General features: G+C 57.1%; 1 protein-coding gene across 5 annotated transcripts in view; it reads left to right on the top strand.

Moving 5' to 3' along the window:
- Positions 1 to 11085, top strand: part of LOC113208317 (eyes absent homolog 2) — a 40284-nt gene extending 29199 nt beyond the window's left edge. Inside the window, exons 1-17 of one of the 5 annotated variants that reach the window (XM_052267005.1) lie at positions 2382 to 2512; positions 3230 to 3373; positions 4597 to 4646; positions 6423 to 6511; positions 6898 to 7194; positions 7530 to 7581; positions 7735 to 7823; positions 7959 to 8287; positions 8620 to 8779; positions 8868 to 8972; positions 9062 to 9216; positions 9308 to 9397; positions 9504 to 9774; positions 9888 to 10002; positions 10078 to 10199; positions 10330 to 10430; positions 10540 to 11085. In XM_052267005.1, the coding sequence (XP_052122965.1) occupies positions 3284 to 3373; positions 4597 to 4646; positions 6423 to 6511; positions 6898 to 7194; positions 7530 to 7581; positions 7735 to 7823; positions 7959 to 8287; positions 8620 to 8779; positions 8868 to 8972; positions 9062 to 9216; positions 9308 to 9397; positions 9504 to 9774; positions 9888 to 10002; positions 10078 to 10199; positions 10330 to 10430; positions 10540 to 10620 (2196 nt within the window). In that variant the 5' untranslated portion in view covers positions 2382 to 2512; positions 3230 to 3283 and the 3' untranslated portion in view covers positions 10621 to 11085. Of the gene's footprint in view, positions 1 to 2381; positions 2513 to 3229; positions 3374 to 4596; positions 4647 to 6422; positions 6512 to 6897; positions 7195 to 7382; positions 7582 to 7734; positions 7824 to 7958; positions 8288 to 8619; positions 8780 to 8867; positions 8973 to 9061; positions 9217 to 9307; positions 9398 to 9503; positions 9775 to 9887; positions 10003 to 10077; positions 10200 to 10329; positions 10431 to 10539 lie in introns of those variants that run through there. The other 4 variants (XM_052267004.1, XM_052267002.1, XM_052267003.1 and 1 more) reach the window with 4 other exon arrangements.
- The last annotated feature ends 184 nt before the right edge of the window (positions 11086 to 11269 follow it).

The raw sequence follows: 11269 nt of genomic DNA, 5'->3' as shown, positions 1-11269 counted from the left end.
GGGGTGGGGCGGGGCGGTCTGTGCCCTGTGTTCTGGGGATAGGAAACACCCGCGAGCACGCGCTGCAAGGGCGTACCGTACCGCACCGTGTTCTGCACTCCGCGCGACCTGGGCACCCCTTCCTCTCCCCCTCACCCCTGTGCGTACCGGGCGACGAGGCCCAGCAACAGCACAGCAAGCAGCACCCGTAGGACCGCAGCGTGGAACGGCCACCCCGGCCAAGCGTCGAGGTCCCGCAGGGCCCCACCACCGGCCCGCGCCCACACCACGGCCGGCAGCCACGGAGGCCAGACAACGATCAACGACGACTTAGCGGGGTGTCCCGCTTGTTTTTATCGGGTTATCTCTCCTCTTTCCCGACGTAAAACGCCCCCTTCTTCCCTCTTCGCCCTCTCGTTCTCACTCTCTCCCTCCGCCTCTCTATTCCTCGCTCCTGCTTCTCAGAATATAAATGGAGTCGAAATCCCTTTAGCGCCCGGGGCGCGATGTGCCCCGAGGTGGGTGGGTGCAGCACCTCCATCATCTATCAGACACTGCCTCTCCCCTCTCCCCCCTCCCCCGGCCCGTGCCGAGTGCGCGAGTGAGTTGTCATTCCATATGATGCCCCTTCACCTAGTCTTCGCCCTCTCCCCTCCCCTCCCCTCTCACTTCCTCTCCCCACAAACAGATGCTGTAAATCAGCCATCAAGTTTTGCACGCGCAACAAGTTTCAATGTCGCGCTTTACCCCAATTATTTATTCAAGTGCCCGATAACTAATGAAGGCTAGACGTTCTCTCTCTCACTCCTTCCCACGGCCCGCCAGGGTGGACGGCTGACGGGGGCGCCTCTCGGCTATGGTCAGGTCATATCGAACTGGAGTGACTGACAGACGAGCCGCGGCGGGAGGGAGAGGAGGCTCGGCCTCGTTATCACGTCCACCGAAACGATCCATCTCTCCCCGTACAAATATACACACGCCGCAGCAGCGGACGCTTTGCCGTGTAAGTACGCCGAGCGTATGGCGTGGCGTGGCCGGCCGTGTATCCGTGCCACACCGTCATCTCCCTGCGTCTCCTTCTTTTGTCTTTTCGCTGCCACCAACACATGTCCCGCAGCCCCGGCGGGCGACGGGGGGCGTCCCGCAGGCAGGCGAGCAGGCCCCACAAACGGGCCTTTGGATGGCATGAGGGGGGGCCGTGCGTAAGCTGCAGCGCGGGGGGCAGGGGGGCGTTTTACCGGGAAGGACGTCTCCACAGGGGGGGAGGAGGGGGCGAACAAGAACAAGGCCGGTTATGACAAAAAAAAAATTGTCGTCCGGTTGGTGGTGCGGGCGCAAGGCTTGCTTATAAAGTGCTCTCTTTCCCTCCGACTCTCCCCCTCTCTCTCTCCCAGACACGAACCTGATAACAACTCGCAGTGTCAGATGGCGCCTGGACGGGGGCTTCACGACAGCAATGCAGGACGAACGCCCCCCCCCCCCTCCTTCTCCTTCCCCCTTCACCGTTCCCCGCATTTTATCGCCTCTCCTTTTCCTTTCATCCACACACCGCACTTGGAACCTGGACCCCCTCCCCCCTTCTGTTCTGAAGCCGGCTTATAAACAGTCAAATACAGGCGGCCGTGTGTGTGTGTGTGTGTGCATCGCCGAAAAACAAAAAGGAAGAGTAATCGCCACACACGCGGAACCGCAACAAGAGCAACTAAACGGCAAAGGAAAACATTGGACCACGTGCATCTGAGTACAATAAGTAAGTCACTTCCGTGCACATGAGCTGCAGAAAGTCGACGCGCGATCTAGTCTAGTTCTCAAGAAAGGCGAACTTAAATTGTGTCTTCGTTGAGCTGACGACGTTTTTCCTAGCATTCAGTGAGCTGCACCAGTCGCCTGAATAACCACGCGCACTTTTGTAGTTATGCTGTACCGCGTTCACGAGTGTGGGCGGGTTGCCTACTCGCTCGGCCCGTGAGCGCGCGCCGTGGCCAGCGACGGTAGGCAAACCCGCCCGCACTCCTGCATGCGGTACAGTATGGCTACAAAAATGGGTAGGCGCTAAATCTGAGAGTCGGAGTCAATTTTTTGGACGGTTGGGGGGAATTCCCTCCACTACGCTAACTATTACTGCCCTTGGGGCGTATACTCATTGTGCCTTGTACCCAGCTCGCTGCGTCCCCCCCCAGAGACCTGCTCTGTGTACTTGACCGCCTTCCGCCACCACCCTGTATGCTCTGGCCGGCGCGGCGGGTCCCGGCCACCCCCTGCTGCCACACACATACACACACACACACTCACACACGCTCGGCGCGGTGCCCTTGCCCGATCCTTGGCCGAGGCCAGGGGCCGGGCGGGCAACACGAGGCCGGGCTGGCAGCGGCGCAGCAGCAGCAGCAGCAGCAGCAGCACCTCCTCCCTCCTCAGTGAGCGCCGAGCAGCCGAGCCGTCAGGACAGAGGCACGGGGTACGGGCAGCCGCGCGGCGACACCAGAGCATGCCGATGCCGTCCTGAGGAGGTGGTCTGGTCGGGGTTACAAAGGTGTGACGCGAGGTCCTTGCCGGGTCATCGTCGCACCGCTCGCCGTCGCGCTTGTGTGTGTGTGTGTGTTTGTTTGTGTGTGAGAGAGCGAGTCAGGAGAGCGAACGAGTGTAAAAGTTTCATTCCTATTTTCTTTCATTCATTCATTCATTCATTCGCACTGTTTATCCTTGGAATGTCTGCTTATCGATGCAAAGTGCATTGTTAATTAGTGTGTGTGTGTGTGTGTGTGTGCGAGTGAGTGAGTGTGTGTAGTCAGGGGTTGGGAGTAGTAGAACGAGTAATCAAGTGAATGATTCAAAGTTATCAGTGCATGTCATTCAAACCTTAATGGAAATTGAATGAATGGTCAGTAAATGGCCAACAGTAGGCCAGTGCAGTGCAGGAATGCGAGAGCGTGTCTGAGTGTGAGTGTGCCGTGCGTGAGTGTGCATTGTTAGAGTGGGTACGCGTGTCGCGCCAATCGGTCATGGACGAAAATCGCGCAACGACGCGTTTGTGCGATAAGCTCCGCCGTGAGAGAGCGAGAGCGATTCAAGTGCGTGTGTGTGTGTGTGTGTGTGAGTGCGTGTGCGTTTGTGCGTTTGTGAAAGAGTGAGAGAGACAGACGTCGGCGGGCGAGCGACGACAACCTGGTCAACACGGCGACCACGCCGAAGGTGGTGCGCGGCGCACAACAAGGACCTCTAAACTCATTGCGTCGTCCGTCCTCCCCAGCAGGACCTCCCTCCCACCCTTTCTCCGGCGCAGCGGACCGCCGCCGCCTCCAGCATGGTGACACTCATGCCCTTCTACATGCCGGGCCGGCCCGCGGCGCGCCGCCCCCTCCCGCCCCCCTTCCTGGAGCAGCCCCTGCACGCGGTGAGTGTAGTTTAGTACGTAGCGTCTTCGAGGATCACCAGCATAGCGCCGCGCCGCCCCCAAAGCGGAAGCCGGTCACCAGACACGGGAGGCGCCTGCATCCTGCAGCTACTCCATCCACCTCTAGCCAGCCATCAGCCCAACTTATCCAAGGCCAGGCTCTCGCGCTCTGTCTACAATTGGCTCGGTAATGTGTGTGAGAGAGAGACGCGACACGGTTGTGCCGTGCTGTGTGCCGAGCCTCCCTCGCCGCCCGCCGCTGCCGGGCAGGAGGGCCTCGTTGTTGTTCCCACGGCAGGGAGCTGCTCATCACCTTTGAGGTGCATTGGGGCTGAAAGCGGGCAGCACGGCGGCGGCGGCGGTCGGCCTGCCCGGGTCCTGGTGCACCCCGCCGCACCCCGCCGCGCCCCCGGTGCACTCCCACGCAGGCATTGTGCCTGGCGCCGCGTTTGGTCCGACCCCTCCTGATGCCTGACGGCCGGGGTTGGGCGGCCGGTGCTGTGATGTGATCCCCGACGTCTCTCTCGCTGGCCGGCTGCCCCCTGCAGCGCGGCGCGGTCCGGTGCCGAGGGGTGGGGACGGGTGGGGAGGGGTGGGTTCAGTTTCCCTCCCCCTGAGCTGCGCTGCGCCCCGCCGGCCGCCCCGTCGCGCACGGCCCATTACCTCGCGACGCACCTTCCGAACGGCATAAGAACCAGGAGGCGACAAGAAGAAGCTCCGGCGGGGCGCCGCATAGTTTTGACAGGAGTAATTTGAGCGACACATGTGTTTGCAACGCGGCCGTTCCGCCCTAAGCCGCCCTAAACTTTTTCCCGTAATTTTTTTCCAGCCTTTTTTTTTCTCTTTGGTCGTAAAGCCTTGACAGCAAGTTTGTTGTATTTCTTTTTTTCATCTCAGCCAAACTAACCGCACACCTCCGTCGTCTAGGGGCGAGGTGCGCGAGGAATGCCCTGCCGAGCTTGTTTTCTTTATAAATGGGGGCCGTTGCACCCCTCTGCGCCGCCTCTGCTGCCAGCCACCCTCCGCTCCGTCGAGCACCCTCTAACAACCCTGCACGCCCTGCACGTGTGCGCGCCTCCCGCACCCTTTGACCCGGTCCACGTGTCCCTGTGCGCGCCCCTCACCGAGGCGCCACTAATGTTCACTTCACTAACGAGTGCTCTTTCTCTTGTTCCCCGACGCTGACGCACCCCCTCTGACTCTCTCTATCTCTCTGCCCGCAGGTGAAGCGGCCCCTCTCCGACCCGGACGCGGATCAGTCAGCGAGGAGCAGGTGAGTTTGATGCATCCCCTCTTGCTAAAGCATAGCAACCAGGACGTCATAACGTAACCCGTAACGGAAACGCACGAAATGGAAATTAAAATTGCAACTTTGAAAGTGCGTTATTGAAGCGTTTTCTGCTTTATGACAGCGTTTCAGGAAAACACACTGGAAATTTTCCAAAAACGCTTCGGAAACGAATTTAAATTACTAGTGTATTTTCCGGTTTTACCCGTTTTCTTACGAGTTTCATTACGTTACGACGCCCTATAGCAGCAACGTCATAATCAGGTGGCTCACTCCTAGTTATGTTGTACCGCACGCACGAGTGCGGCAGAATTGCCTACTGCTCGGCCCGTAAGGCGCCGTGTACATGGGCGATAGGCAAGCCCGCCCGCACTCTCGTGCGTGCCGTTCAGCATAACTACAGAAGTGCGCGGGGTTAATCTGTCACCTGGTTCAGTCAGGTACAAGATAAGTCTATACGCGGTTAGGTACTAGAAGTTGTCTTTGTCGCTTGTCCCCCTTCCTGGCCTTGCAACACCCATACTCGCCGCCGCCGGCCGCCGGGCCACCGAGGGGGCCACACAGGCGCGTGGGACAGACCGCCACCGGCCGGGGCGGAACGCAAAATTCCGAAGAAGTAGTAGTGAGGTTCGGCACGGCGGTATTTGGTGTTCCAGCCGCACAGCGCACAGGGCGGTAGCGGTGGGGTCCGCCTCCTGTGTGGCCCAGCCCCGGCCCGGGCCCGGCTGCGGGCGGCTGGGGCACAAAGACCAAACACGCTGACCAGAAAGGGGTAGGAGGGCGGCCTCGAGCCTCACACACGGACACGCACGCCGCCCCGAATGCTCGCAAGATATGACGAGAGGCGGCGCCCCACTCGGGCGGCGTCCTTCTCCCTCACACTCGCTATCATCTCTCTCTCACTCGGCTCCTTCCTTGTTGACTCGGCTGCTGGAGGTCCCGCGCCCCAGCCTCAACAAGACCGCCCGGGCCGCCGCCCCTGCCCTTATTCTCTGTACACTGCCCCCCCCCCTTTTCCCCTTAGTACTGTCATCGTGCCCTCTTATCACGTGATTGCTCGTTGATCATAAGGGTCATACTCTAGACGCACCCCACTCACTCGAACGGCCACGACAACAAATGAGGCATTTTATTGGCATAAAGAAGATCAGGAAGGAGCAAGAAGAACATGCCAGAACATCACAGGCCTTCAGCCGTTTTTCTGGAATCGTCTTCTAAGACATTTAAACATTTCCGAAAATCGGTTAGGCTTTTGAGGCATGTTGTTCCTGATCGTTTTAGACAATCCCCAAGACTCTCTCTATTTTTTATACCAATAAAATGCCTCATTCTGAACGCCTCACGCATGAGGGTGAGCTGCCGGCTACTTCTTCAGGGCTGAGCAGCACTGCTGACGCTGAAACTGCAAACAGCTCTTTGCACTGCCCCGCCCGCCCCGCCCACCCCCACCTCTCGGAACTGGCGGTGCCCAGCTGGGAGGGCCAGGCCTGACAGCGTGCCTGACGGACAGCCTTGGGGGCGGGAGGTGGCCTCCTCCCTGGTCCTACCCCCGCCGACCGGAAGTGGCTCCGGGGCCGAGGTCGATGCTCTCGAGGGAACGCTCATCGTGTTTGGAGAGACAACCAGATGCATGTGGCACGGGACCACGCCCCTTTGGAACGGTCAAGCTAAAATGGGCCCATTGATATGCACGGAACAGATGACTTTCTGTACAAAAGAGCTCGAGTTGATCCCATCTCCCTCTCTCTCTCTTTCAACCAGGTGTTTGGACGCTTCGTCGCCGGAGAGCGGAGGCGATTCCTCGTGCGGCTCGCCACCGGGAAACAGTCAGCGGCCACCGCGAGCCCCGGGTGAGTTCAGAGGCGCAGGTCGCAGCTGCAAGTATATAGCGTACTGGGTGATTCAGATAAGACGCTGGTGTGCGCGGCTTTGCCTACCCAAAGGGCTATGGCGCCTTACGGGCAGAGCGGGTAGGCACACCCGCTCGCACCTGTGTCTTCTATGAATCTCCCGGTACATTCGCCTAACGGAGGAAGAAGAGGAACAGTAGAACATAGAGGTTCCCGAGTGGTCGAGAGCTTCCCGCGAGTAGTGGGGGTGAGAGTTCGACCAGTAAGAAACACTTCAGTTCTTCCTCCGTAAGCCGAAATACACTTATTGCAATAACTTAGAATCAGCGCGTAGCACTGAGTGAAAATATTCACTAACTCTGCAACTTTTCATTAAATTTATCCAGGTCTTCAGAACGGCACGGCGGGCGCCTTGGCACTGCACTCGCAGCACGGCGGCGGCGGCAGTAGCGGCGGCGGCGGAGGCGGCGGAGGCGGCAGGGGCGGCGGGGCGCTGGCCACTGCCGCGGTGGCGGCCACTGACTCGTGGCCCCACGCGGCCCACGGCCACCCCGCGCACCTCGGCGGCGGGGCCCACAGCCACGGCGTCCCCCACGGCGCCCCCCACGGGGTCTCCCACGCCCCCGTCGGGCCGCACAGCGGGCCCCACGGCGCAGCCAGCGCCAGCCCCACCGCGGACGCCGGTAAGAACCGCACCCCCGCTAATCAATGCGCTACATTGAGCATCTCGAGTTTTATTCGTGTTTCTCGTTCTTGAGCGACCTCTCACAAAACTAAAGCGTTTTTCTTTCACTTCCGCTTCGCCCTCTTTGTTTCTCTTCTCGTTTCGGGCATGTCGCATGCACTAACCCCGCACTAATCCGTGACGCAGGTGTGAAGAGCGAGCTGCACAGCCCCGGCGGGCCCGGGGGCGGGTCTGGGGCGGGCGGGGGCAGCGGGGACTCGTCGGGGTCGTCCGCCGTCGAGCACCCGTCCTCCTCGGCCCCCCTGGCTGACCAGGGGCCCCTGTATGTTTCAGCCGACTCCGAGTATTCGCAAGCGGCCGCCTACTCGTCCCAATATTACTCCAGGTGAGAGCTGCGCCGCCGTGTGGGCAGACAACCCTTCCTACACGGCGTGCTGGCGGGCTGCGAGCCACGCAGCCGGCCGTTTTAATTTCCATGTGTCTTTTATTTATTATTCGCTGAAAATGAGCTGAACTCATTCGCATTTTTACGTCGCAGTATGCAGCAAGCCTACGGCAGCCAGACGCAGTCTTACATCAACTCTGGCTTCTACAACTCGCAAGCCTACCCGGGTTACAACCTGCCAGGTAAGCTCGTGGTTTCACTTTGGCACGACCCCCGCTTTCGCCCACCACATCACGACCCTTAGTGCGACCGCACCTGCCACCCCGGCTCGTAGTCTAACCGCCCCGCCTCCGCATGCACGCTGCTCTCTTTTCCAGGGCTGTACAGTAAACCCCCGACAAACGTGTCTGGCTCTGCCGCAGCCACCAACGGCTCGGGCAGCGGCTACCTCAACTACGCCACCGGGTCGGGGGCGTCCAGCGCCGGCTCGGGCAGCGGCGGCGGCTCCTACGGCAGCCTCGACGGCGCGAGCGGCGGCGCCGGCAGCGGCGGCAGCGGAAGCGCCTCCGGGGCCGGGGGCGCCTCGCACTCCACGGCACCCGGCGCCCAGTCCCCGTCCAGCAGCGCTTACGCCGCCGCCTACGCCGCGAGCTACAACTGCGCGCCGGGCTTCTCCTCCTCGTCGCAGAGCTTCTCCCCGCAACAGGTACGTCCGCACCTACGAGTGGCCTGCTCCTCCGTCAGCGCGACCGCGGCCGGCCGCGGGGCCCGCGTCAGCAGCCGGTGGGGAGAGGGGGGGGGGGGTGATTCCGGCTGTGACAGCGCCCTGCCGACGGCCAGCCCACCCCGCGATATATCCCGCCTGGCTTCCTACTTGGCGTCGTGCTGCGTTCAGCTTCGGTTCAGCCCGGGCAGACCACCGGCCCCCGTTGCGGTGACACGTTCGAGACCGCACCCGCACCGCAGTCTCTGTGCCACACCATGGTCGTCGCGGGGGACCTTCCCGACGAGCGCCGCCACTCACAGTCCTTGTTGCAGGGCCTGGACTACGCGTCCTACGGCAGTCCGTACGGCGCGGGGTCCGCCTCGCAGTACGCGGCCTCCTACTACCAGTCCTACTCCCCCTACGTCGGCAGCCCTTCCTCCGCTGTCTCGGGCCCACCCTACCAGCTCGCCGCCTCACTCAACGCACTGCCAGGTGAGTGGCTCTGCCCTGCCCATCATCATACCGACCCGACCGGAGCGAGACGTGCGCGTGCAAGTTTTAAAATCTTTTTGCATTTCAGATTCGCCCGGGAGCTTCGCACTTCCGGAAACGGGTCCGTCTTCCCCCGTCAAGACTGAGCCAAGCAATGGTACAAGCCGGAGAAGAGACAATTCTGGCTCCGAGGGTGAGTACACGACGTGTTCTCCCGTCACTCGCGGAGTGAGCCTCTATTCCGTCCATGACTCACCTATGCGCGTTTTGTGATACCACCAGGATCCCGCAGTTCCCGAGGCCGAGGGAGGAGGCACAATCCTTCGCCGCCGGCATCGGAGACCCAGCTAGAGCGAGTGTTCATCTGGGACCTCGACGAGACCATCATCATCTTCCACACGCTCATCACAGGGGACTATGGCGTGCAGTACGGCAAGGTAAGGAGCGCGCCCGACGCCTGAAGTCCTCGAGGGCCTGCAGAGGGATGACACACGCGGAACTTTAAAAACACGTCTCTTGTTGATATAGGACCTGCCCACCTTGAAGGAGCTGGGAGTACGCATGGAAGAAATGATCTTCAACTTAGCTGATATACACTTCTTTTTCAATGATCTCGAGGTGAGTGGATTGAAAGGCGACAGTGTGTCACACTCCCGTCACACCTAGAGTCGGCCTTGGAAAAAGCAGTTTGAAGACGTACTAAAATGCGACCATCATTTTCCAGTTTTGCGACCAAATCCATGTTGACGACGCCTCATCAGATGACAACGGGCAGGATCTCAACGGATACAACTTCAGCACCGATGGCTTCCAAGTGGACGCGAGTGGGGTGACCACGGCCGCGCTGGGCGGGGCTCCCCCCGGCACGCCCCTGGGGCCCGGAGGCCTCCCAATCGGCGGGGGCGTGCGTGGGGGGGTCGACTGGATGCGGAAGTTAGCCTTCCGGTACCGAAAGATCAAAGACGTGTACAACAACTACAGGAACGCCGTCGGAGGTATGTTTCAGTTGATCTTGATCTGCCGATCTGATCACGATGTGTCCGCTTTAGGCATTTTCATTTAATGCACCTATGTTCATCAGTAACACGTGTCATAAAATATGCAACAGGTCTCTTAGGGAATTCCAAAAGGGAACAATGGGTTCAACTGAGGACCGAGATAGAAGCAGTTACTGACAATTGGCTGTCACTAGCCATCAAATGTCTTAATTTGATAAATAGCAGGTATGTTCCAACCATAAAAATATTTGGTTTGTTAATTAAAATATTATGCTATTCTTTAAAAATTATTTCTTGCAGACCCAATTGTGTAAATGTGCTGGTAACAACAACACAGTTGGTCCCGGCACTTGCAAAAGTATTGCTTTATGGCCTAGGGGGTATGTTTCCAATTGAAAATATCTATTCAGCAACAAAAATTGGTGAGTTACTTGAGACATAAGAGAAATTATGTCAAGCCACACTTTTAAATATTAAGGAACTAAACACAAAATGATAAGTAATTCGCCCTTAACATCAGTGCGCTAAAGGTAATGCTCTTATTCGTTACAGGAAAGGAATGTTGTTTTGAGCGTATTGTGGCGCGCTTTGGTAGAAAATGCACATACGTTGTAGTTGGTGATGGAACTGATGAAGAAGATGCTGCCAAAAAGGTATGAGGATTTCCTTTATATTTGAGGACATTGAGACCAACCCAGGGATGTTTCATGACAAATTACTCAAAGATGAGTGGAAATAATTTTTGTTAATTTTATTTTCCAGATGAACTTTCCATTTTGGAGAATATCAAGTCACAGCGACACAATAGCCTTATTCAATGCTCTTGATATGGGATTTTTATGATGAGGATTTTTGTATTTAGTCATCTGTCACTTCACATAAAATGTGACTATTAACAATGTACCAACGATTTGAAAAATGTTGTGATAAGAAAAAACTTTGGTGATGAAGTTGGAGTTTTGAGAAGAAAGGTGAAAGTCAGTGAAATCTGTGCCATGGATAGAACTTTGTTATCCAATTGACATTCAGTTGCATTAGAAGAGCTGCACTGCACGAAAATTGCACTAATTTCTAATTGTGATACACTTTATTGCTGTGGTCAAACAGCAATGCCAAACAGTACCAAATGGCTGTTTTCTTAATGATGTCCCTTAAGACTCAGATAATTAAGTATATGGTATGTGTGTGTTATGTACAAATATAAATATATAAATGTAGAATAATGTGTAAATATTGAAAATCAAAAAATTTATGTTGATATAACCACCCAAGTGATACACACATAAATACAAGCTCTGTCAATGTGAACTGCGAAATCATAACATTTTTGTCAGTAATATCTACATTATTGGAATAGTCTAGTTAGAAGGTTGTAACACTGTTTAAATAATGTAATTAATGGCTTAACCCCATACATTGGTTTAGATTTTAAAAATCTTCTTCCTTGTTTGAGGGTTTTTAAAACATAACATTGGGATAAAACATGCACCTT

This window comes from Frankliniella occidentalis, unplaced genomic scaffold (genome assembly GCF_000697945.3).
Source record: "Frankliniella occidentalis isolate FOCC.00 unplaced genomic scaffold, Focc_3.1 Scaffold45, whole genome shotgun sequence".
Lineage (NCBI taxonomy): Eukaryota > Metazoa > Arthropoda > Insecta > Thysanoptera > Thripidae > Frankliniella > Frankliniella occidentalis.
The sequence above is the reverse complement of the archived record's forward strand: the minus strand, read 5'-3'. Positions and strand labels throughout refer to the sequence as shown.